This window comes from Rhineura floridana, chromosome 10 (genome assembly GCF_030035675.1).
Source record: "Rhineura floridana isolate rRhiFlo1 chromosome 10, rRhiFlo1.hap2, whole genome shotgun sequence".
NCBI classification, from domain to species: Eukaryota; Metazoa; Chordata; class Lepidosauria; order Squamata; family Rhineuridae; genus Rhineura; species Rhineura floridana.
This window is the reverse complement of record NC_084489.1, coordinates 29,162,148-29,189,915: the sequence shown is the minus strand read 5'-3', so window position 1 is coordinate 29,189,915 and position 27,768 is coordinate 29,162,148. Positions and strand designations below refer to the sequence as shown.

Sequence of the window (27,768 nt, the reverse complement as noted above, 5' to 3'; positions counted from 1 at the left end):
CCCCCCCCACTTCCTACCATCCTTTCCGAATCAGAAGGGGAGGAGGCAGCCGCCCCTCCATCGCCCCGCACCCGAAGACAGCTCAAAAGGCGCCAAAGAAAAGAGGAGGGACGGGGCGTAGATGTGGGCAGTTTGAGGCGGAGTGAGAGGATCAGGGCCCGAAAGCCCCCTTGATAAGGGACGGGAAATGCTTGAAACTCTGTTCTATCAACTCTCTTCCATGCCGCGGGTTTTGGTTCATGTTAAGAGTTCATGAGGCGAAGAAGCCTATGTCTGGAAATTACTCTAATAAAAACTGATTTGCTTTCATCAAGTGATTCTGTTCTTGAGTCCCAACCCGGGCACGACAATGACAGAGGTTACGTAAAGGATCACCTGCACTCATATAGTCCTGCCTGTATCTTAAGCTTTAGCTTAGAGGGCCAGCTACAGTGTCTCCCAATAAAGGTGGTAAGAATGATGAACATGCATAATTTGACCTTTGTAACAGTGGCTTCACAGTTATGGAATACAATTCCTGTAGAAATAGCCAGGCCCCATCTCTTTTATCCCTCACCCCCACTTTTGTGTCCTGAGTACACTGAATGCAACCACCTTGAGTACATTGGCAGAAAGGTGAAATATAATTGCAGTAAGCAAATACACACTTCCCATGAGGAGCAGAAACTTGTTATGTGAATGGCATGGTGAATGTTATGTGAATGCATAACAGCAAAACATACAGAATGTGTGGCCTTTTCAAAATTCTGTGCTAAACAAAGTCTGTAACATGATTTATTTATCAGCTTAAATGGGTTCTTAACAAAAGAATTAACCTTCTCTTTTTTGGTCAGCCTGCCTGCCACTTCTCCCTAAACCTGATAATTTGGGATGTTCCAATTAAAACAATTCTCCATATTTGCTGTGATTGTATCACTCTTTTCAATGAGGCTTTGTACTTCCAGCTACTTATTCTATATTTTTGCATATATGCTCCTGACTACAGGAGCAGAGCGGCGCAGACTGGTAAGTGGCAGTAACGCAGCTGAAGCTCTGCTCACGGCTGGAGTTCGATTCCAACGGAAGGAGGAAGTCGAATCTCCGGTAAAAGGGGTCGAGGTCCACTCAGCCTTCCATCCATCCGTGGTCGGTAAAATGGGTACCCAGCATATGCTGGGGGGTAAAGAAAGGCCGGGGACGGAACTGGCAATCCCACCCCATATATACAGTCTGCCTTGTAAACGTCACAAGACATCACCCTAAGAGTCAGAAACAACTGGCACTATAAGTGCGGGGACACCTTTACCTTTTATTCTCCTCGCAAGCACATGTACTCTCAGCTTCCTCTGTGGGTTTTTTGGGGGTATTATTGTTATTTTTGCTATGTTGCTGTGAAAGTCAGGGACAACCTTCTCGTTTGTCCAACAAGTTACTGTTTATTTCCTTAATGTTAAACCTCCTTCACTTCATCCTCACTACATATATTTATGTCTCCTTAACCCTAACTTCAGTATACCACTATATCCTGCTTGATTAGCCTAACACTGGTCACACAAAGCAGGTTACAATGAAGAACAGTATACCATATCAAATTTTGTCCCCTCAGCTTTGTTCTACCAAGTTAGGGTGCAATCCAACTGCCATTTACACCGGGCTGAGGGGATTTTGGATATGGCAGACCTCTGGCTGAGCTAGCTGGGTCCCTGTTCAACCAGGCTATGCCTCACCCCTGCTCAGCTGCGGCGGAGCTGGGACCCAACTGGCTCAGCCAGGGGTCCGCCAGGGGTCCACCAGGGCTAGCCTGAGATACAGTGACTGGCCCAAAAGCATCATGGCTGAGGGGTTATTTGAATATGAATCTCCTCAGCCTTATTTTAAAATTTTAACCATTATATCATGTGGATTCTTACTCTATGTAGTTAAGAGTCACCATGTGAGAATGGTTTAAGGAGCAACTATATACTGGTCGTCACCTGCATTCATCCTATATGCCCTAAGCATTCAGCCCACTGAATCTTGTGGGTGCTTAATGAGTGTTTAACAGTAGTAACGTGTGCTTACTGAACACTGGTAATGCAGCTATCCAATGAGAAAGATTGTACAATATGGCTTTTGCTAGACTTACCTGGTCTGTCATCTAGGACCAAAGTACTTCCTCCTGAAGAGTGCAATAACAATTGGCAATCTGCTGTCAAAAAGTTGGGCTCAATCAGCTCTGGAGAACCTTGGAGAAGCTGTAAAAAGACCAAACACAAACATAAACACTATTCCTTTCTCTCCATAAATGTTATCATGGAGACTAAGCTCAGAACTAAATAGAGTTGATCCAAAAGATGGAAAGTAAGTTGCATATGCATTGTTAAAATAATTTGTATTTCATCACAAACATGGTAGTTCTTTAACTGTGGATAGGTAGTCTTGTGAGAGGGAGAGTTCTAGGGAGGAAAGTATGCTAATACCAATAGGGCAGCCAAGCAGCCATGGAGGAGCATTTCTGCTGAATGTCATCATAGCAGAGGATCCCCATTGATCCATTCAGAATTGTGAGGAAATTGGTCTTTAACCCAATTTCAGAGGAGCTGCTACTTTATTTTAATGACATTTCTTTTTGTGAGGTTTTGTGAGAGAGAAAAAATGGAAATGGGCTGCCTTCAAGTGACTTATGGTGACCCTATGAATATGGTTTTCATGGTAAGCGGTATTCAGAGGGGGTTTACCATTGCCTCCCTCTGAGGCTGAGAGACAGTGACTGGCCCAAGGTCACCCAGTGAGTTTCATGGCTGTGCGGGGATTCGAACTCTGATCTCCCAGGTTGTAGTCCAACATTCCAGCCACTATGCCACACTGGCTCTCTGTGAGATAGATCCTGTTGCATTTATCTTTTAATGCCAACTATGGGGATGTTCCAGCCTACAGATGTGAGCATACACAGCAGCATTCATGCATATGACTAAGGGCTTATCCACATGGGAGCATAACTTTGTGCTAAAGACGCTGATATTACCTCCATTTTCTGTTTGCACCATCCACAGTAAGGGCTCAATACCAGCAGCGAACACAGTGTTTTCTAGTCACACTTGAGAGGAAGCATCAATCACACAGTTTCCTAAAAATGGAATTTAACATTTCCACTTCCTCTGGTTACCTGGTAACCGAGCATGCTCAGTTTGTTCTACCAGTAAGTTTCATTTAAAAAACAACAACCCGGAAATGCGATTATTTGTATTTTCACTGGTACAATACAGCTGGAATACAAATGTTTGTTTGAGCAGTTTATGCTTTTTGCACAAGTTAGGAGGAAAAGAAAAAAAGGCACTGTTTGCAGCAACATAACAAAGGCTTGCAGAATGGGAGAGAGCAGCAGAAGTTTCTCTTCAGCCCACAGGAAATGAAATGAATGGAGGAGGAGGAGTGGGTGTGGAGAGGGGAATGATTGATACACCCACCTAAAAGCATCGGAGCAAAGCATCTGCAAGCTCTAGAGATACAGAGTGAAGACTTTTTTCCTTCCCTTTTTGGATTATCAGAGGATTGGGTTAGTATGGATTTACAGGGGGGAAACTGTGTGATAGCTTCTGTTTGCCAGTAATGTCATGTGAACCATGTGAATTAAAAGGGAATGCAAGTAGCACCAAACACATACTAAACCTCTGTGTAGATGAGCCCTAAGTCTGAGGATCTTGGGACACTCATTGTAGAACAGATTACTGATACCAAGTTATGGAGCCTATAAAGTAGAGTCATTTAAGAAGGAGGGAAGGGCAATCCTCAAAAGGTTTGAGAAACATTGTAGTAAATGCAAAACTGCAGACACTGCAGTCTTTATACATAATGTACAGTCATTTTATTCTGCAATTACTAATCCTAAATGCATTGATAGCTAGTCTTTGAAAAAGAGGGAACAAGTTTTGGGTGCTAGGTCAGTATCTTTACCCAATCTTTTTTAATGAACATTGTTTTTATCTTATTTGCTGAGAACTTTAATATAGATTGTGCTAACTTGCTTTCTCATATATTTTATTATTTTACTGCCTTTAAATTCTACCTTGTTTTGAGTTGTTAGACTTTATTTGATGTTTTAAATTATGCTTTGCAGCATGCTAGTTTGAAAATCCCAGGCTATGGTCTGAAGGCCCATAAAGCCAACTCAGGGTCAGGTCTGGTCAGTGCCTGGATGGGAGACTGCCTGGGAACTATATGTAAACTGCCTTGGGTTTCATGAAAAAAGGCATGTAATAAATAATAAAATAATAAAATTTACTTTAAAACTGAAAAATGATCTATATATTGCGGTCTATGTATTTTTGATATATTAAATAAAAATACTATGTTCAAAATGCAATTGCATTCAGCACAGTTTTAAAAAATGCTGGGTTGGATCCAGACTAAGCAAATTATGCCCATTGATGTAAATGGGACTTAAGTTAGTCATGACTTACTTGTCCCATAGATTTCAATGGGACAAAAGCCTGACTAACTTAACCTGGATCCAAACCACTGTATTTTTCTGCAGTAAGAAAATATTTAAATATTGACAAGATGTTAAAATATTTGCTATACTGAAGCTTCAGAAAGTGCACAAATTTGGAAATGTGAAATTGCTGTAAGGAAAAAGATAGATTAAAATTGTGGGTGGGGTGGATTGGAACAAATTTCTGGATCTGGAACAGTGAACAAGAATGGAATTGTTCAACAGTACTTACAGATTTTCATATTGAACATGACAAACTTTGTTATAGCTATGTTTTTAAGACAATATTAGAACCTATAGTGAAAAACAAAGAAGTATTTGAGTTTTCTTAAAACCTGCCTTGTATTGCACAGAACTGTATTGCCAAACTTCTTTCTGAAATTATGAGGGTCAAAAAAAGATACTTATTCATTTAAGAAAAGACAAAACTAAAAGTGAGGTTACTGGGATTTTCACCTCCCATACCCTGGTTCCATGCAGAGTGAGGTACCAACTACTTGTTTTTAATGCTTGTTTGACATGCATTAAACTGCATGGTCCAAAGAGAACAGGGACCTTAAATGTAGTGGGCAGATGTGGTCAACTATATCTCTAATGTTAAATTCCACCGAGTCTATGTAGGAACTGGACTGATTTTCATCACAGCAGAGCACTTGGGCCCACTGATATTTATGTGATTTCAGCCATTTTGATCCCTCCAGGGTGCTCAGTCCTTTTGAAATTGCTTAGAAAAGCAACAACTGCCACAGCAGATGAAATAAGAGAAAATTTCTAATCCTCAAACTGACAGATACTCATCCAAGCACTGGCTGGTCTCAGTCAGGTGAACAGATTTCTACACATTTAAATTGATTGAAAGTTTTCATATTATACACTATCAACTTCAATTTACAACTATGAGCAAAAGCCAAGTATTATGTCATTATCAGTTACAGTATTAAAAGTTCACAACTGAGAAGCTGTTCAATGTTGCTTGTGGGTGGCAATTTAACCCAGGCAAGAAGGGAAACAAGTGGAAGTGCACCTGTTCTTAGTTGTGGATCACTTTCCTAGTGTAAGTACTTTTGAGCTTCTGCAAACCTTTGGGTTACCACGAGTCTGCCAAGTCACCCTCTTGTGTGTGAGGGTGGTGCCATTTTGGCTACACCTTTGTGAGAATGAATATTTGTATAAAAAGTAGAAAGAATGAGTATAAGAATATCATAAGCAAAATATGCCTTAACCGAAACTGTTAATAATACAGCATTTCCTGAAAGCAATGCAAGAACTTTTTTATCTAGGTCTTTTGTGGCTGGGCATAGAATAGAGGCTCAGTATTACTACACAGGTAACCTGTATGACTGTGTTTGTGTATATTATTCATATTACTACTCCTCTTGAGCCTGGGAAATATTAAATGAAGAAACATGAATGAAATACATTGGGAATTCCCACCTTCTGTGGGGATAACTGGAAAAATGTTCAGTGTGCCATGTGATCAAATGTGCTGTTGGTGTGTTTACGGATCTGCTCTGCTAAGACACACTCTCTTCAGTCTTAGAAAAAGAAACTTCTATCGCTTCAACTGTTCTCCACTGGACAGAACCCAAAATACAATTTATAAAGATGAAGATCTCTCAATGTTTGTAAGAATATGATAGCTGGGCAGCAATGATCTGAGTTGAGGCCTACTGGGCTGTGTTGAGATGATCTAGCATCAAAGCACATTTGGACAGCTTCAGTACTTTCTGCTCAGGCTGAGAAAAGAGTCAAGATTCAAAGGGTAAAGCTCTTCCTCCTTTCAACCCCCTGAACACATCTCCCTTCTCTCTTCACATCCCTCCTTGCTCCTCAGGGTCTACTCAATTTCATCTCTTCTTGTTATGACAGACAGAATTTGGCTCTGGGAATGTTAAGATGGGACAACCCTTGCATTAACAGAATAGGCAAGCTTTACTGTTATTCTAAAGGTATTGTTTATAACAAAAAGCATATCATGTAAATGGAAGATTAGAATAATTATGTAACTTCTCTGAAAACTCTCAAACATTCTGTACTGTAGGTTTGCTCCCTTGGATTTTATTTTGAAATCCTGTTTTCTGGTCATGAAGGGAAATACAAACTCTGCTCTCCAATGAGAATGGTTTTATGTTTCAGTTGATGAGCAGCTGCCAGGTGCTTGTCCATCCGCCCGCCCGCCTGCCCATCTGTCTATCTATCTATCATGTGAAAGTCACACAGCAGTTCGCAGTGCCACAGACAGGTGGTGCTGTGAACTGTAGCATGAACACTTCCCACCACCTGCATGTTGCTTGCACAACCCACCTTGGCAAGGTGGCAGCCTGGCCGAGGGCATGAGCTGGCTGGCTGGTGCACAGCAGCGAAGTTTGTACAAACGAGGCAGCAGTGTGGGGCAGTGGCAGCCTAGGTGGGAGGCCAGTTTGCGACTTAGCAGCATTGCACATTGGCACTGTTTGTATGGGGCAATGGCAGTAGAGAAACAGGTGAGGCAAGTGGGTTGGGGAGGGGAGTGGGTTTGCGGACGTGTCGGGAGTGGTGTGGGTAGTTGGGTTTGGGGGTTGGCAAGTGAAGCGAGTGGGAGAGGCAGAGTCACTCATGTGTGTGTGTGTCTGTGTGTGTACCCACACAAATACACACACACACACACGTTTGTCCTGAAAAATGTAATAGTTTGTTACTGTTTATTTTTAATTTACCACTATAAATAAAGATATAGATTCAAATTAAAGGAGTAATTTTCAAAACAACTATCTCTGAGGCTTCTGGTGAGTTGCTATCTGTTGGCCTCCACTGTTCATGAATAAAACATGAATATTAACATATGTAAATGCCTAACATTTAAAAATATACTTCCCTATGCCCCCTCAAAATACGTGGTCCACATTTCAAGTAATAGGGGAGAAATCATGACCATTCTGGAAGTAATCTTCAGAATACTGCACCTTTTTAATTTCAGACTTCAAGTTGCATGGGTTGCTCTGCTGACTGAATAGGGATTTCTTGAATCTCTCAATGACTCTTCTTTTCAAGTTGCAGTGCAAAGTTGGTGGAAGCTGTTTGAAAGTATAGAAATTCTTTGTGTAAGTGGTGTTTTAGAGAAATATGAAAGCACAAACTACTGCTAATCAGCAAAGCAATGACCAAACAGCATATACATTTTACTTTTAGGAAGACAGTTACAACTCATTCTGTCACCTCCTATAGGTTTACACTCCTTTATCTCCCAATCATTCCTAGGGTGAAATACCATCACTACTGCTGTTTTTACTAGTAATTTATACTGAACTTCAGAGTGTTAAAAGCACTGCATATATAGGTCAGTAACCCTGAGTAAACTTTTAAGGTAACAGTATTATTATTCCTATGTTGCTGTTGGGGTGCTTAGGCTGAAAAGTATGCTTTAATCTGATGGGTGACTTCCACTGTTGTTTACATTCTGAGGTCAACTGAAGACTTACTTCTTTATCCAGGCCTTTACAGTGGGGCCATCTGTAGCTGAATGAACTATAAATTGAGGCTACCTGGAGGTGAATGAATTGTCCACCTGCTTTGTCATTAAGATTGTTCATAGAATCATAGAATAGTAGAGTTGGAAGGGTTATGTCATGCATGTGGTTAGGAACACACACTTATCTCATGTGCAATTATAGCTGTATAATGCTTTAAGTCATGAAGCAGCCTTTAATCTCCACTAAAAAACTAAGGCCAGGTTCCCATCCTAAGGATCACAGGCCAGGCTTCTTTTGTACTCAGCGCCCATTTGTTTTCAATACCAGGACTTAACCCTCAAAAATCTAAAGCAATAAAGGATCAAAGTGGTTTTGAGCAAATCTAGAACGCATTTACTTTACCACTGAGCTACCCAGATCCATACACAACATGAATCAGGCAGGGATGGCTTCCAGATAGACTTGGGCTCCAGAGTTCCTATTGCTAGAAAGAAAACACTGACAACAACTGAAGTAGCGGCACACAGTTTATGGAAACACACGTTGCTATGTTTTGGTTTGAACTAAAGGCTACCTAGATTTGTCTGGCACTTAAGGATATTTGCCAACCAGATACTAAACATCCAAAAACCTGATAAGGTGGGAGAAGAAGTTGCCTACACATACTAAAGCCCTTGGTAGCAAGCAAAGGGCCAAGACGCTAGTTGTCTCTGGCTTTTCATTCCTAAGCCTGTTTTCATGGACAGATGTCAGATGAGTGGAAATAAGGTAAGAGGTTTACATAATCATTTTTTAAAAGCTTATATTATTTTTCTCGGATCCAAATGAAACCTGTCACCATGGAAACAGGATGGGAAAGGCTGCTGGAAGCCCAGAACTAACAATGGGAACTCTCCCCTTATGAACTTCAGCTTCTGCTTCTTAAAGAAGATCTGCAACTGATAGTTTTAAATAAACATCCTATGTGCTTTTAAAGTGTCCTGCTTCATGTCAGCAGAGGCTACAGAAAAGAAGGGAAAGAAGCATTTAAGGCTCCAGGGATTGATCAGTGAGCTTCTGTATTTCTGTGCTACTATTTTAAAGCCAGTCAAGATTCAAAGTGCAAAAGAACTTCTTCATTTAATGGAATGTTCACTGAGCTGGGAAATTAATCCAATGGAGGCAACCTTTACTCATAAGGAGTAGACAAGCCCATAAATGGCATATGAGTAGAAAATGTGCTCTGGGGAACTGCCCAATTACTTGCCATCACCAAAACATCTTAAAACAGCAGAAAGAGCAACAACTCTGGGTCCTCTAATGCATCCTTTGTGGCAGGGGTGGTCAAGCTTTTGTCTGTTGAGGGCCACATTCCCTTGGGGTCATATGCTGGTGGTGGGTGGAGACAGGGCCAATGATGGGCAGAGCCAGAGATAAAAGAATTCTAGATTAACTAATCTGGAATAAAGACTGCCCTGCTTCAATTTGTACCATGCCTACCTTAGCGTTAATGTGTGTGTCCACCCTACTGGGAGGAAGGGTGGGAAATCGATCAATCAATCAGTCAAATAAATAAATAAAGCAAAAGCCTACCAATTTGTTCTCAGACAGCTGCAGAAAAAATCATCTATTTCCTAGGTCATACAACCACAAAACTTTTTTAAAAAAAATCAGATAGTATCCTTTCCAATTGTTCTGAAACTACATAGAAGCGAGGGGGGAGTGAGACTTAAAAGAGCTAGGAAAAAATATGAAATAAGAAGGAAAGAACTTGATGGTACAAAAGAATGGGACAGCTTCAGGTGGCATTGGGTGTTGTGTAAAATGAGTCTGGGGCTGCATGTGGGCCCCAAGTGCAGGTTGCCAACCTGTGCCTTCTGGTCTGTCATTATGGATATTTTGTTTCTACCTCAAGAGTACACTGGGCAAATTTGCAGTTTCATATTACAAGCAGAAATGGTGAACATTTACAGAAAGATTTTTAGATTCCTCTTTTCCCCTTCTCCCTTCCCAAATAGACACTAACCCTTTAGAACCGCCCTGGACTCCTACTGGGAGGAAGAGCGGGATATAAATCAATAATAATAAAATAAATAAACACACTTAGCACTTTTCCAAATCTTATGTCGGAAGCACCTGCCTTTAGTTAAGATTTTAGTTCTGAACTGTAATAGCTTGTCTAAGCAGTCTGAAATATCCCTTGACAATAAACCCCCCTTGCCAGATAATAACATGGAACTTGAATATTAATAGGGTGTCTCCCAAAGCCATAATTTATAGTAGTTTCAACTTAGTCATGGATAAAGAGCAACTGCTGTCCTATAAATTTGATGGCAAAATCTAGAGTTTAGTAATCTACATCTTTATTTTTTGAAAAAGAAATTCATATTCTACTTAATGGCTCAGACTCCATATTGGACAAACAGTAGTTAAGGTTTATTTCAAAAGCTCCACCCCCACCATCAATACATACCTGAGTGATGTAGATAACCTTGTGCAGCTGAATTAGAATCTGTTGAATGGGATCACTGATCTGACGCACCTTCCGTTGTGACACAGCAATCCCTGCAGATGCTGCAGATGATAATGCTACAATCAGCAGTGAGAACCCATTTGCTGGTTTCAGTCTCTCTCTCTCAAATGCAGAAATATAAGCCAGGGAAGGAGGAAAGGAAGGATAGCATTTGGATTTTGCAGATTGCCAGTGAATCAAATGCTTCCTCCCCATCTTATGAAAACATCAATATTTACAGAAATTTGACATTAAATCAGAAATTCTAAAAATCAAGTCTTTCTGCACAATCCATCCCAAGGGAAATATTCTTATCTAGGAGCAAGACAGAAATAATCACCACAAAGAGAAAAAAATGAACTGATGCTGGTTCTATAAAGGTTGTTAAATCACCATTTCTGTATATCCTTTCAAAATTCTTTGGAAAAAGAGACAAAAACCGTTTTCAGTGTTTGAAATCTGTATGACAAGATCATTTTTGTATGTTTTTGCATAAAAACAATTCAACTTCATTCAGTGTTGCCTAAAACAAAGTAAATTTTAATCTGTCCATTAACTTTCTGACTCAGTATCATAGAATATAGATGTAGCAAGGTTTTCTACAATATTTCATTGTTTTGGGACAATTAGTGTATTGGTCTACATGAAGTACAACTCCTGCATACGATTCCTTGGCTTAAAATATAAAAACAATATCTAAAAAAGGTTCACTCTGTGTGTGTGTGTATTATATATATAAAGTTAGCATTAGTCTTATCCCCTTTCTGATATTTAAAAATAAAAATTAGAACCTTCCAGGAGATTAGGCCCCTAATTCTTATGTTTGTGACATAGCTAAGTCATCTACAAGGCAATTTTCACTAATCTTTTTTGCATGCTTAGAAATGATACCACCTCCACATGGTAGAATGCAAAGCTGGTACTAGTCAACCACTAATTCATACATTTAAATAAGGGTGGAAAATATGATCTCTAAACCATCATGCTGAATTTTATAAATATTAGCATTTTAGATAAGTGGAAACAGACTTTTGCATTTTAGACCTGCTGATGGAATTGAATAACTGAGCTGACAAGTTGACGAGCCAAAAGAAAAGTATTCTTGACTGGGAGAGCACCTTCAAATTGATCATAGTACTTTAAAAAGGAAAGAAAAAGACAAGAATTTTGGGACATCTTTGTCTCTGGGTGTGAATGAGAGTTATTGCCAAGATGGCAATAGAGATGCAACTTTAAATATTGGGTGGAGCAACTGTTCATCTCACTGCCTACAAGTCACAACTAAAGCCAGCATGATAATGAGAAGAACTGGGTTAAAAGAGATGGCACAATGATGTCTTTAGTGAAGATAAGATTCCTTTGAAGCGAAGCTGAGAATATTGCTTTGAAAAACTTAGGATCCTTCATTTATATTCTATGCGTAATGTATCAAATAAGGTGTCCTTCATTAAGTAAGAAAGGGAACGTAGATGAAAATGTTAACACTTGAATCATTGAATGAAAGAGCAACTGACACTTCTACCTGTTTCTTGGACAAGTATGCCCCAATCCAGCAGCATGCTGTGGCAGCAGAGGTCTCTTTAGTGCAGTGAACTGGAAAGCCAGCATGAGAAAAATCTCTACATGTATATCAGATTCACATGAAACTGAATGGAGGTTCTAAGTTATCATTGAAGTGAAGTTAGGGACTGAAAAAGGGGCCACCTTCAGAATGTATCCACATTGTGAGATCTGAACCAAGTCCATTGCATGAACTTCAATGATCCATGATTATGAGGCAATGAAAACAAAGTTTATTGTGTATTTCATCCAAACAGCCACTGACTGAGATTTTTGAGTATGCTCTTAAGGGAGACATTAGCTACTTTTCCTTCTCTGTTTTTATACCAAGCTGGTCTCAAGAGGGCACAGGGTACATATTCAGTGACATAATACTCTGGATTTTGAAGAAAGTCCATTATGCCCCTTATGGAAGAAAGTCTGGAGACTTCCACTCTGGCAAACTGCAAGTTGTCTGGACATGACTGAGGAATGGGCTGGGAGAAGAATTTCAGAAATGGATGGGCAGATTTGCAAAGGGCATCCCTAGTTTGGAATCACCTGTATCATAAAAACAACTGATTCCAATCCCCTTCTGAAATTCAGCTTTGCTAATAATAGCTTGACACCAGATCTCACCTGCCAGTTTCCCTCTCCTCCTTCCTTCCCCCAATTTACCAAGCTGTGAAGGGCAGGGCAGAGAAAAACAGTAGCTAGGGCTCCCTCTAACTATTCCTGCCATATCTGGGAAGAGTAGTTTGCTTTTGTAAAAGTCTGTAAAATTTTGTAAGAAAATAAATAAATGAAAACCCACAGCCTTTAAAAGGCTGCAATAAACACATCTGAGTGCACTTCAAGTCTGCATCATTGATTCTGAGCAGGGTGTTTATTAGGAATAAAGAAAATCAACACCAAGTACAATTTCCAGTGGTTTCAGCAACAAAACAGAGACTTTGAGAATGGTCAGAAACCTTCATGGCAGGGAGCTGAAACCTAGGGAGAACTCTCACCTTTTGCAAGATCCTTTGAGTACTGTCTCACTTGCCCCACCCGGTACCTGCCCTGCGACTTTTAAGTGTGGACAAGAGTGAGAAAGAGGAAGGAGAGAATGGAAACTGGGATGACAGTTTCCCGGGATATGGTTTTTCTAAGTTTTAGTAAGTACTTGAAAAAATCTCAAACTTCTCTCAAGAATTCTCCAAAAAAAAGGGGGTGGTCAGAAAGACCCAATCCTTTCCAAATCAAAATGGGTAAGTTTTGAACCGATTTATCAAATTCAAAGTCATAATAAATAACAAAAAGGCTTTTACGTTTTCTGAGAAAAATGCAAGAATCAAAAGGAAGGGATGCTTCATGCCTTTGTCCAAGTACAGTTATTGCACCAGCAACACCTGTAGTATTATTATGTGATAAAACTGAAAAGGTACATTAGCAGGGGCTTGGCACAGCTTCTACACTTGACTGATCCCAGTATTTTACCTCCCTTTTTGGCACTGATTATATAGTACAATGCTGTTGCTAATATTATTCTTGAAAAAAATAAAAATTCCTTTTATTATTTCTGAAGAACAAACTTTCTATTGCTAGCCTAAACTCCTTTGTGATGTCTTTCAATAAGAGTTGAGATTGAGATCAGGTGTTATGCAGCTTGGCAACAATTAATTTACTTACCTACGCAAATGAGTATTGCTCAGCAATTCAGCAAAGTACACAGTACAAATGACACACAGTAAAAGCAGCGAAAACTTAACGATGCATAAACAGAAAATGCACCTGCCACTTAAATTAAAAAGTCATCATAAGTGATCTCTGCTCAGGAAAAAATATTAATTCAACCTCAAAGAGTTAAGGAATAAACTATATTACGTTCATTGATAAAACTAAATATACTGGTTGACAAAAAGTGGGCAGAAAGATCTAACATCATGTTTATATTGTATGTCTTATGGCATCCCCATGAACCTCAGCAATGTATAGATACCTGTAAATTTTAACAGATGCATCAGACTTGAATAGCACTTTTGAAAGGGGTATTTTCACCCATCTTCTTCACATGCTACAAACTGGGTGATGTAGGGGAAGAGAAACCTCTTGTAAATACAACCAACATTCTCATGCGCCGAGATCCAGGGTTACTGTCATACCTAATTTCTAAGTGCCACATAAAGCGTTTTTTGCTTAATGGCAAAAATAATAATGTCCTGTGCATTTTGGGAGTTGTAACATGAGTGAGGTGTCCTGATCTGCCAATATACCATCTGGCAAACTCAGAGATTGGCAGCGTACACATGTGCACAAGTTTTCATGCTCGCTTTGTTTTCAGAGTTGGAATGCCATTGTTTTTCTTGCTAAGTTGAACATACTATGTCCAGGTGTCTGGCTGCTGTGATGGGTTGGATGAGGATGAACAAATTAAAATGGAATCCTGATAAGATAGAGCTGCTGTGACTTGCTGTGACTTGGTGGTTTCCTGGACTCAAAATTATGGGAACAACCTCTTCTTGACATATATTCTGGGGGTGCTCTCTGATGTCACTTTTTTACAGGTATCTTCAGTGGCACAACTTACCTTTGCCTAGCTCCAGCTGTTCCTGGACAGGGATAGCTTAGCCATTGTGACCCATGCTTGGATAACCTCCCATCTTGTTTACTGTATTACACTCTACATAGGGCTCCCCTTGCAGACGTGTTGGAAATGGCAGCTGATGCAAAATGCGGCCACTTGTCTTTTGAGTAGTGTCACTATCCAGAACCATGTTATGCTGGTTCTGGCTGCCAATCAGTTTCTGATCTGAATTCAAAGTTCTACAAATGACATGTAAAGTTCTGAAGGGCTTGGGACCTATACTTGAGGGAGTGCCTCTCTCTGTATTGCCCTGCCTGTGAGTTGAGATCTTCTGGGGAGGACCTCCTTAGTGTCCTGCCACTGAAAAATGCACACATGGGTGGGCCTTCTCTGTGATGGTACCCCAGTTCTAGAATGCCCTCCCCACAAAGGTTGGTTAGCACCCATGCTAATAACATTCAGATGCCAGGTAAAAACTTGGCTGGTTGTTCAGGCCTTTGGGCATTAGTGCTGTTGTTGTTTGATATTGTTGATATATTGTTTTTACTGTATTTTCACTGGATTATGTTTTTAAAATAGACTTTGTCATTTATTGTAACCCACCCAGAGATCCTAGGATGTAGAGCAGGATACAAATAGCCTATATAAATAAATACATGTTCTCCAGCACCTGTGAAAGGTCAGACTGTTTAGTATTGTTAAGACTAACAATAAACTGGATAGCTTTTGAGGGCTACAGTAGGAACTGGCCACTGGCAGCTCAATCCAGGTCTCAGAGGCTTCTTCTCTTTTTTGAGATAGTTATCTCAAAACCATCTTCCTTATTACGCACCTCATAACAACACATAGGCAATGGGATCTTTAAAAAGTCTTCCTCTTCCAGTGTGAAAAGTGAGAGGTCTTCCCTCATTTAAGTCCTCAGAAGGTACAAAAAGGGCCATGCAGAGAGCCAAACTATGCTATGCTCAATTGTGTGTGAGAAAATAAAATTCTTTGTGAAAATGCAGCATTGAAATGAGGTGATTTTCAGGGGGAAAGTGCCAGGATTTGGGTTGCTTAACCATTTTTCCTTCCACCCCTTTTTTTTGCAACCCTATCTGCTTTCTCTCTGTTGTGTTCCAGAGGCAGGGGAAACACAAACCTCCAACCATGTAGAGCAGGGGTGGGCAACCCACAGGCTATATCAGTTTTTGACACACACCCTCCTCAATTTGTCTTTTTAAAAAAATCTAGCACTTAAAAAACAAAACAAATGCCTGACTGCTCCAGTGGATTCACCCAATTAATTTTATGATGCAAAGAAAGTTTCTGTGCTCCCCAAGGCCCCCAATTTCTCCTCCTCCCATTTTTACTTTTATTATAACAGTAATAATAATAATAATAATAATAATAATAATAATAATAATAGCTCCTGTAGGTCCCCCCACTATGATAACAAACTTTTTTGTGGCCCTGACCACTCTCAGAGGTCCCTCCTGTGCTTCTGGATTTTCACAGAATGTGTCCTTCATTGTTTTTTAAAAAGTAATGAATTGTTACGTTTAGTCTTTAACTAACTAATGAATGACAAAAATATTTTAAATAGTGTAGAACAGCTGATGTGAGCTTATTTTGGAAGGTAGCCAGGAGATCTGGGGCTCTTGCAACACCCACTTTGGCCATGCTCACTTTGACATGCAGCCCTGTAGGATTTATCATGGGTTAACATGGCCCTCAGCCTAAAAATGGTTGAACCACTCTTGCTGCAGAGGGAAAAGCAGCAGGTGGAGGAAAAGATAAAACCCACCCCCAGTTTCTTCTCAACTGAAAATAATGTCACCCCAAAAAAGCTGTTTTTCAGCAAAGAAATGGGCTTTCAGATTTTCTTTACATGCGATTGCATGTATTGCGTAGTCTCACCTTGACAGCATCTCTGCTGCTGTTCTTACTGGAGAATTCTGGAAGGTAGTTAAAGAGCCTTTTTTTGTCTGAGTCTTAGACTGAACAGTTGGCATGCATAACAAGGGGAGGACTTTACTAATGCCTTACCAACTTCACCAAAGCACTGGGGAGGAGAGAATTAACAGGCTCTTATATCTTAATATATCTTATATCTTGACTCAGATGGAAGTGAGTCATTGTGCAAAGCTAGAGTCACTGGCTGTTCAGCCATGGCTCCATTTAAAATATGGATCTTGTTACAAAATAATTGTCAACCAAGGTGCTCCAAAATGTTGAATAGAGGAGCACAGTTATTGTTGTGGAACTGGTGATTAAATCAAGTGTAATTTCTGGCTATTTGGGATCATGTACAAATTATAATCACTAGCTTAATAAATGCTTCCCCCAGAAGGAATCTGAAACCAACCCGTTATCTCAGTTTCATCCATGATAACTCTTGAGCTACACACACACAAACACATCCATACATGCAGATTCACATCTCTATCTTGGGTCCAAGCAGCAACACTACCCCGAGAAACTCCTCCATACTGAACGTTTCTCAGCCTATCCCCTACCTACTCCCACATCTCCATTCCAACCTTCATTGGGCTGCTACAATTAAACTTTGCAACCTCCCCTTGTTCACTCTTGGTATTATACTGTAATACAGCCTTTGTCAAACCAGTGCCCTCCATATGTTTTGGATGATAATTCCTTCAGTTGCCTGGGCCTGAACATCTGGAGAGCACTGTGTTGGTGAAGGCTGCTGTAATGTTTCAGGGCTCCCTGGAGAACCTTTGACTTAAAATCTTTCTTGAGAGAGGCCTAAACAATGTTTATTTATGTACGTTTTTCTTCCTTCAAGAAAATGTCTACACTATTTCTAATTATATAGGATATAATTCTTTGTTTTGACTTGTTGGAGTGCAAAAATTATACTATTAAGTACTACCATGATCTTTCAGATTGCGGAGAATCACAGCTGGAAGGCTATGGGACTTCCACCCTGTTACTAACGAGTCCTCTATTTTCTTAACGTGGGCCCTGAACATGAGCGAAGGTGCTTTCAGAAGCAGATCAAAGGGCAGTAAAGCTGAAGAAATAAAAGAAGAAACTGCATGTGAAACTATAACAAACTTTAGGTAAGTTTAGAAATGGCAAGTGGAGTGTCCATTCTAATTGCAGATGTGAAATTACCTGGTCTTGGTCTGGATCCTGGGATACCAATATAATCTCTATAAAACAGAAAGCATATCGATAAGATTTTCCCCCAAAATAACCTGGTATGTGAAGCTCACCATGGTATTCCAGGTCTGGTCAATGTCTAGGTAGGACATTGCCTGTGACCCTATGTACACCGTCTCCAATTTATCATGGAAAAAAGGAGGGTGCAAATGTAATAAAAAACAACAAGTTAGCCTTGTCTACCTTGACAGAGCACTAGACTATGAGTGTTATTTGGGTTCAGAATGCAAGAAATGGTCAGTTAAGCACATGTGACTCTTTACAGGGTATCAGTAAAGAACAAAGCATGTTTTCTCCATAAAAACTATGTTTGCACATTCACTCAGTTCTGGAACAAGACAAGCCACAAGCCCAGGTTTAGACAGCATGCTAAGCCAAGTCATGGCTTAGTTCACATTAGCAAGCCAAGAGGAGAAGCAAAGTTGCTGCCATCTCCTCTCCCAGAGACGACACACTCACATGTTTGCTCTAAGCCATGATTTGGGTTAGCGTTATGTGCAAACTGGGTTGCTATATTTTAAGTGGACTTTGGAATGTTTTATTTATTAGATTTATATCCCACCCTTTCTCCCAATAGGTGCCCAGAGCAGCAAACGTATGTCCCAGGTCCACCAAATGTTCTCTCAAAGGTTTTAAATGAAGTTGCAATTCACTCACAGCTTCCTTCTATTAATTCTTATTATCATAGTGGATAAAATAATTAAACATGTTACAGCCATCATTTTTATATTTACAAAGAAAAACTACCACTTAGGCTATCTTGCTTATTTATTGTAAGGGAAAAAACAAGCTAGCAAAACACAGAAAAACACATTTGCTGGGACATATTTTGTAAAGATTTTTTAAAAATGCATAATAAACCTTGCTCAAGTTTGCATTTGCTACTCATGATTTGAGAGTTGCCCACACAATCTTATGTGCTGTTTAAGTGCCAGCTTGTGATTTGGACATCCTGAAAAGTATTCCCCAATTCTGAACATTTTTAAGTTCCCAGGTATTGCAGTCACAGTTTTGGAGGACTCAAGATAAAAAGTGGAAAACATTTTACATTTCAGACTTACTTTGTGTGAGTATGTCTTTCGGAAGCACTAAAGCTTCTTTTTATAATACCTGTAACAAAAGCACAATAGATATATTCTTGATGCTGAAAATATTTTCAGTTGCCCAAAATAGATTCAGTCTCCCAATATTTTTATCCTATCATAGCAACTTCTAAAAGAAACTGGTAATAAAAGAAAGCTCTAAATATAAAATGTAAGCAGTGCATAGTGATTCACATGGATCCTAAATACCAGATTGTAATCAGCCTTGCAAATTGGATGAAAATTCCACAAGCTTGGCATAACATCTACATGAAACCCTATTAAACAACTTTTATTACAAATTGCATTTCTACGCCACTCCTTTGGAAGACCACTTAAAACAATTTTCAGTGCTTAGTATGTGTTTCAGTCAGTGTCAAAAGTCTACTGCAACTTTTATACTTCTCAAAGGATCACTTCTTGTATTCTGTTTGAAATCCTGTTCAATTTCTTAATTATTTTTCTGACACTGATGCAGGTCTCAAATAATACAATACATTATGCACTCTGTGTTTCATTTTTTCTCCCAAAAGGAGCTATTTATCGTTTTCTGAAATATAATTGGTAGAATTAATGTTTAAAACAACTATATAATTTTGATATCACCTTCTTTATTATATCACAATTATTTTTGAAAAACTGGTTTCTTTTCATAACTGTCTGCCATTCCATTTTCATGAACCTACTTTCTTAGTTGTTAAAACTAAAACAGTTATGGTCTTTGGCTATTACTTCTCTCCATTCATTTCATATAACATTATGTTGTCTTCTACTAAAGCTTTGTTAACTTGTATAATTCCTAACTTTAGTTGTACCAAAGTTTAATTAAAATTTAGATTCCTAAATGCAGCAGCTGCTGCCAAGGACATAATAAGCATCTTGGAAAAGAAATACAGGATCACAAGTAGAGAGATACATGGGGAACAGGAATGAAAATTTTCTGTGTGTCAGCTTAATCAAATATTATGAGATCACTGCAAGATGGTATTTGACATCCTGGAGGCTAAAAAAACACACAGGAATGCTCATCTCACTGCTTAAAATGCATAGACCCACAAGAGCCAATTTGACGGATATATGGTGGAATTACCTTTATACCAAAAATTCAAATGTTATACCCACGTATCTAGTGGGACAAGCACATTGCAGTTACCGAGGACAGCTTACCAACTCCTAGTCTCTTCTGATTTCCTCTTTCTTGTACCATGTTTCCATTTATATATTTATTAAATTAAAATTCCACATTTCCTCCAAGATGCTCAAGGTGGTGCACTGGGTTCTCCCCCGCCCCATTTTATCCTCACAACAACCCTGTACAGTAGGTTAGGCTACGTGACAGTGAGTGGCCCAAGGTTACCCACTGAGCTTCACAGCTGAGTGGAGATTTGAACCCTGGTCTCTCAGGTCTTAGTCCAACACTCTAGCCACTACGCCACACTGGCTCTGCAGTTAGACAACTACTTAGATCATTTAGTTATTGTAGCAGTACTATATACTTCTTAAAGCCTAACATTTTACCAGTTTGTCTAATAACTTGAAATTAAAATGGGAATAACATTGTTATTAAAGCTGGTATCAATACAATGCTGTCATGTACAACAAAATAGCAGAGAAACATAAAAAAAATTAGCAGCCTTGTACCCGGCATTGCTTGAGAATCCCAAGAATCCAAACAACTCAGTGCAGTTCTGAAAGGTTCAGTCTGAAATCTTGGTTCAATATGGCATCCAACTGTATCCAAACATGGATGAAAACCTGCTCCTTGATCTCAGGAACCATCATGTAACATTTGATTATGATATCTTAAGAAGTGGTTAAATGCATGGCGAACCAACAACTTTCCAAAATATATAGGCGATATAAACAAAGATCAGTAATGGTGTTTACATTCAATATATCTTATATTTATCAAATGAAAGTGCTCACCTAACTACAGCAGCGTTAGAAAATCACAATTTACAAGCTATAGCCCCAAATGAGAAGGCGTTGCCAAGTGTCTTCCTGTTGGATGTTTTCCCTGATGCTTGCTCCACTCCTTGGAGACCCAAGTATTTTGAGAGCTATCTAATGTGGCCCACTTCATAGAATATTTTACTTATACAAAGAGACCTGAGCCAAAGTTGCCTTTGAAACGTTTTTCTTACTGTCGTAACATTTTGTGTTCAAAGAAAGGAAACTTCTTTCATTAGGGGAGTCACAGTTAGGGATCCCTTATGGCTTGGATGCACGGCTCATAACCACCAGGTTATTTATTTATTTATTTATTTATTTATTATTAAATTTGTTAGTCGCCCATCTGGCTGGATGTCCAGCCACTCTGGGCGACGTACAAGATAAAACAGTATATAAAACAATTAAAATTTGAAAACAGTAAAAACTAGCCCATCTCAAACGCCCGCCTAAAAAGCCAAGTCTTCAGGGTCCTGCGGAAGCTCATTATAGATGGGGCATGGCGTATATCACCTGGGAGAGAGTTCCAGAGGGTGGGGGCCACTACTGAGAAGACCCTCTCTCGAGTCCTCACCAGCCTAGCTATTTTGACTGGTGGGATCCAGAGAAGGCCCTCTGAGGTCGATCTTGTTGAGCGGCATCCCTGTCGATGCTGGAGGCGCTCCTTCAGATAGGCTGGGCCACAACCGTATAGGGTTTTAAAGGTTAAAACCAACACCTTGAATTGGGTTCGGTACACAACCGGTAACCAATGCAACTCGTTCAACACAGGAGTGATGTGATCTCTACGGCGGCTGCCTGCAATCAGACGCGCCGCTGCATTCTGTACCTGCTGTAATTTCCGAACCGTTTTCAAGGGTAACCCCACGTAGAGCGCATTGCAGTAGTCTAGGCGAGTGGTGATCAGGGCGTGTACCACCGGTAGGAGCAGATGATTGGGAAGGTAGGGGCGTAGCCTCCGTATCAGATGGAGTTGATACAGAGCTGCCCGGCTCACAGCTGACACTTGAGCCCAATATTTTGGGCCCAATTTTATGGAGCTCCCTTCCACCACCTACTGAAGATGTTTATATTTCAGCAGGCATTTGAAATTAATACTGATTTTATAGTTGTAGCTGGGTTTTTTTCTTTATTGTATTGAGTTACTTATACACAGCATATAAATTATCTAAAGAAATAAATAAAAAGCAATAGCTACTAACCATGTATTCACCAAGACACATAAATCAAATTAGGCTTTACACAGAGACCTAATAAAAGCTCTCTAGTTACAGATCTAGGTAGCCAATCATAATAAGGAATGTGGGGCTGGTTTACTTTTATGTATAACAAGGGTGGGGAACCTGTGGCCCTGCAGATATTGCTGGACTACAGCTCCCATCATCCCTGACCATTGGCTGTGCTGTCTAATGGAAGTTGGAGTCCAACATGTGGAGAGCCAGAGGTCCTCCATCCCTGAATCATGGAATAGTGAGAAACATAAGTATAAGCCCCTACATTATGCTTTTGAAGCAGTCATCATTCTCATGTGGGAGGGGGTTCACTCTGAACTATGCTGAAATGCCATAAATCAGTTTGCAGTTGTTTCAAAATAAGTAAGTCTGATATGAATAATTTTGTTTGCATTCTTCCAATTTGTTCTGGTTATATAGCTTCAGTGTGAATGTGAAAGTACTGATGTGATAGACTGGTCAGATAGAATATATCATCACAATAGTATGATAACTAACACCTCCAGAGAATCAAGAACACTGCAGTTTACCTCCATGTTCACAGGTTTTATGTAATGAATCCAAGGCAAGGGACATGATCTCATTTGTGTCCTATTGGCTGCTCTCCAAGGTAATCTAGGACACACTGAATAAAAACAATTTCACAGCACGTAATGAGAGAGATGAGTTAAAAAAAGTATCTACTCCCTCTGTTGTTTGGAAAGCTTCACAGCTGATTGTCAAGGGTGGTACTGCTAGATGCAGAGGCACTTGGATTTAGCAATTGTTTCCCTTAGCAAACAGAATAACTAAACCATTATTTTTCTCATTCTAACATCTGCTTTATTTGCCCTTGTTATTATTTTTATTGTATTACACACACACACAATAGACAACACTTCCACTTCTGTTCTCTCAGAGACAGGGGCAAATGGTGCCAAGCATTTAAGAATATCCATAAACTGGGAATAAGTTATTAAATTAGAAATAAATTATTATTTACTCTTGTGCTTCAATTTAATTTTGTTTGGACCCATTTTGTAATCTAGATGACATGACCAGAAATTGAAGAGAGGCTAGAAATTGACCAAAATGTCTTAAAACTTTCCAAGAGGCCTCTGGGCTTCCACTGGACAGCAGAAACTGTGCCCTCCAACACAGAATGGGACTTACCTGTTCTGCACATCCCCTCAAGGAACTTGGTGATGTTACTGCCATGTGAAAAAGTCTAAAAGTCAGATCAATTAATTTCTGTGAAATCAAGATTCAGATACCCAGTAAACATCTAGGTAATCATCAAGTTTTCCAGGAGTAATCACAGGATGGTCCAGGGGTGGGGGATATCAGACAATCACAAGCCTCTGTGTGTGTGTGTATATGCAAGTGCACACACTTTCATATGCTCATAGAAGACCATAGCACTGGTTGCTCTCTATATCTGGAATTAAACTTCTTTCCCCATCCTGGAACACCAAGTTTCAGTTGAAAAGAGAAAGCATATTAAAACTTGCAAATAGCAATGTATTTTTTGTGGACTGATGTAATATTTGGTTTAGTGCTATTAATGTGACAGATGCTGTGATAAATATACAGATTGAACTACCTGCTACCCATTAGAGCTGCAATCTAAACAAAAACTTAAGTGACACAGTTTGACAAAGAAGTATAAAGGGTAATATGAAGGAAGGTTTCTTAGTAGCAGAAAGCAAAGGGAAATAAAATGAAGCTATAAAATCACACTACCCTACCACAACAATTACACTACCCTACACACTACCCTACCACACTACCCTACCAAATACTGGGATTCATCAATATTTCAGTATTAATTTAAAACAATAGGTGATCTAAAATGTGTGATTTTCTATAATTATTTTCTGAGCCCTACAGCGTTACAGTTCTAGAAATGCTGACTAAAATTAATGAGTTTATATGTAACCGGTGAGACTTTATAGATTTGTCTATGAGCGTGAAGAGTCTCAAGCAAAGAAATAGGTGGCCTTCAAATAAATAACTATATAGCTCAATGTGACAATTAAAATTGTGTAAGCAAACAGTTTATCTGTCACAACAGGTATTGGGCCCACTTGATTAGACCTGACATGAAAGAGAAAGTTGATGGCTTCAAAGGGAGTTTTTACCAGTTTTAAAGGCAGCCTATTATTCCAATTTTGATAGATAGTTAAATTAACATAAATATAAATCTCTTCAGTTCTTAAGCAGAAAAAGAGAGCTGTAGATATGATTATTAATACATCTGAGAAGTGTCATTCTGAAAGTAAATTGTGTGTGTGGTTGGAATCCCACAGAAGTCACCTTTAAGTAGTCCTAGTAGGAGTTTATATTCATGTGAAGATTTTACCTAAGAATGGAATTCCCAAAGTCCATAATCATATACAGCAAACCATGGAATCTGGCTTTCATCACTGGACCCATTGCGCCTCTCACAATTTCATTTCTCATTTACAAACAACAACACTTTTTTTATCCTTCATATCTAAGGAGGAAAAATCACTAAAGATGAAGGCTCAGAAACCCAAGGTGATTGACAGTATATGATCATTATTGGGCAAAGGCTTGGAGCTATTTCCACATGGCTTTCTGCTAACCAGTGTTTTATATCTCACATTATTTACTATTCACATCTTTTCCTGAAAAAAGGGGGAAAGATCAGAAGTAGTATGCAGTTTCAGTTACTTTGTCTGGCACATTTTGATTTCTGGTTACAGAATTTTGTAAAGTGGTGAATTTAAGACTTTCTAAATACAAATGTTTTGTATCTTATTCTATCATTCTGCCTCAACCATAGCATGTACAGAGCTGCAACTCAATTTTCCCTCATCTATTGTGCATTTTGGTTTGAGTTCATCTTGCATTAGGAAAGAGGTGCTACATTCTTCCTCTAATCCTGTGTGTTTCTAGGCCGATCAATGTTTCAATGAACAGCAAACCCTTTGTAATTTTTTTTTATTATATGCACAGTTTATTAAGGCTCCTTCCTCAGAGTCCCTTCCACTGAGACCAAGGACTTGTTCACATGGTGGTTTACTGTGTGTTTGCTGTTCCTTGCATCTCCTCTAAATTCACATTGTTTACATGGCATTACTCCCAAACAGAAGCTATCACACTGCTTCCCCCCTGGAAATACAGAGAAATCCAATCTGCCAATAATACGAAAAGTTGAGAACAATACAGCTCCACATTTGCTTCGATGCTTGTTGGTAGGTGGGTGAATCATCACTTTCTGCTACTCCTCTTTCCACGCCCACTATTTCCCCCATAAATTCAATTTTGTCTCCTGTTGTCTATCCAGCAACTTCCATCTGCTCTATTCTCCAGTAGAGAAGTGTGTCACCTCGTTGGACTGGATGTGAAGAGCCTTCCTTCCATCCTTCCTTCCCCTTCACAGTTTGCTCTTGCTACCGTCTACATGTTTCTCTTTGATCGCCTCACTACTAAGTTTTGTGTAACAGTTTAACACTGTTCAAACAATCCAGAGTACTGCTATGCAAACTTAGGAAGGGGGTCAAAGAGGCTTGTCCACAGGGTTATCTAGCAACCGCAGCACCCCGGCCATCTGGGGAGGATGCATGGCTATCTAGGGCTGCTCTTGCTCTGAGAAGATGAGCACTGCAGAAGTTTGAGGAAGAGTGATGTGCTTGCAGCAAGCAGCAGCAGGAAAGATATTTGCAAGCAAGGTGCTGGGATGGTGGGTAGTTGTGCCTCTCTTTAGACCCTTCCTCAGGCAGAAGGGGGGAGGAGGAAAAGACTGCAGCAAGCAGGTGCCTGGGCATGTGTTCCTGTGCATAAACACAGAGAGAACCAGAGATAAGGGAGCAAAGAAACGAGGGATGTGCGTGTGCACCAGGGTGAGACAGTGGAAACAGATAAATTTCATTCTGGAGAGAGGGAAAGAAAACCGAATGTTGGTGGCAGAGAGGAGGAGAGAGAGAGGTGGTTGGGTGATAGATGCTGGCACTAGGGGAGTACACAGGGGTGTTTTTGGGGGGTAAGAACTTCAGGGTTTTTTAAAAAAGGTGTCGCCCCCCACCTCTTTCCCCTGCACTGCTAGAACACTCTATCCTCTGTGTTGTCTCTGATGTGTGCATGCCCAGTTACCTAGCAACCAGAGGGCAGGGTCATTAGGAAACAACTTGATTGATCCTTCATGGAGGAAGGCTGCTTGTATGAATGGAAATCACCATATTTGCAGGTGGCATTGAGCACACAGTGCGGACAGTGGAACTCTACAGTGGGGGTAAAAGCAGTGTCTTTACTACGAAGAAAGGCCCTCATGTGGATAAGTCCTTATTTGCAGTTCTCAAGCTAAGCATTTACTGGCTGCTTTGGATATCATGCTAACCACAGCTGCTCAATCCCTTCTCATCCTCCAGTGCTGCTTTGAAGAGGAGAAAATAAGCTTTTGCTTCTATTTTCAATTAACTGCAATTACTAGTTTCATCTGAAATTTATTTATTTATTATTTGATTTATATCCCGCCCTTCCTCCTAGCAGGAGCCCAATAAGAACTGTGGTTAGTTTTAGCAGCCTGCAGAGATGGGGGGGGGAGGGAGAGAGAGAGAGAGAGCTCTGCAACGTTGCAAGTATTGCCTTTTTTTTTGCTCAGGCTCCACCTGCTTATGACTCTACCCACTATCAGCTGCAAGCCTTGACTGACTTATCCAATGAATGGCCTTTGTAAGGAAAATGTTTCCCACCCTGACTCTTACCCATAATTAAGACTAACTACAGTTTGTCCATGATTTGACGTAACGAGTAACCAGAGCTTGGAAAAGTTACTTTTTTGAACTACAACTGCCATCAGCCCCAGCCAGCATGGCCACTGGCTGGGGCTGATGGGAGTTGTAGTTCAAAAAAGTAACTTTTCCAAGCTCTGCGAGTAACCATGGGTAGTTAAAAACGGAAGTGAAAGTTCCCAATCTCCTCCTCTCAGTTGTCAGTAACCAAATTCTAGAGAACACAGTTTGACATCAGTTATATCTACAGGGACTTACCTCATGTATCTATAAACGGTTAAAAAATGTAAAGCTACCTGTGCCCTGGTATTAATGCTTAAAACACAAACATATAATTACCATAACATAGTCAAATAGCTTACAAATTCATGAATAATTGCTCAGCTTCACCTATTCAAATAAAGACCATAACAAATCTTCCCATCATTACTCGTTCTTCATATCTGTGCTTGCAATGACTTATGCTAACATATTATTTACAATTGTTGTTTCAATATACGAACTTTGTATTCCTACAACATGCCATTGTGAATCAGGGTTCACTTCTCAAATCACAACTACATGCACTCAGACCCTCAAAATCAGCTCTGGAGTGTTGGGGAACCTTCCAGAGAAGATTGGGAGACATGGGGGAAGGAGAAGAAACAGAAGTCCGGTTGTGCCAGTGGAACCCTGCTTGCACAAGGACTGAATAAAACCCAATGTTTTAGAAGCCACACCATCTCAACTCTTTCCATTGGTTTAGATCCAATGGGAAGAAGCTTTTTTTGAATCCAACCCACTGACTCTAGCATTCCTGAAGGCACTGGAAAAGAAGTGGGGAAAGAATGTTACCAAAATCACAGCAGTTCAGCCTTGGAACATCTTTACTCATATGAATTTGCTTCACCTAAAGAATTTCCTGTGAGCCTAGGCACTTCATGAATGAATTCTGTTGTCCTCCTTTCTGAGGCTGCTTCATCTGATCCCCCACCCAAACCCATTCTGAAAATTCTAGGCCAGCACCATACTTCCACCCATGACACATACACTTGTCTCAATATCTACTCAGATGCATATATTAAAGTTATTCATCATTGCCCAACACATTAAAATCAGCAGATAA

The 27,768-nt window shown here is 39.9% G+C and overlaps 1 protein-coding gene across 4 annotated transcripts in view; it reads right to left on the bottom strand.

Moving 5' to 3' along the window:
• Nucleotides 1–27,768, bottom strand: part of NEK10 (NIMA related kinase 10) — a 185,989-nt gene that overhangs the window by 19,232 nt on the left and 138,989 nt on the right. For all 4 annotated transcript variants that reach the window (XM_061585967.1, XM_061585968.1, XM_061585969.1 and 1 more), the window contains 5 exons: nucleotides 18,725–18,773; nucleotides 17,616–17,653; nucleotides 10,352–10,452; nucleotides 7,393–7,503; nucleotides 2,105–2,213 (listed from right to left, as the gene is read on the bottom strand). In XM_061585967.1, the coding sequence (XP_061441951.1) occupies nucleotides 2,105–2,213; nucleotides 7,393–7,503; nucleotides 10,352–10,452; nucleotides 17,616–17,653; nucleotides 18,725–18,773 (408 nt within the window). The remainder of the gene's footprint in view (nucleotides 1–2,104; nucleotides 2,214–7,392; nucleotides 7,504–10,351; nucleotides 10,453–17,615; nucleotides 17,654–18,724; nucleotides 18,774–27,768) is intronic.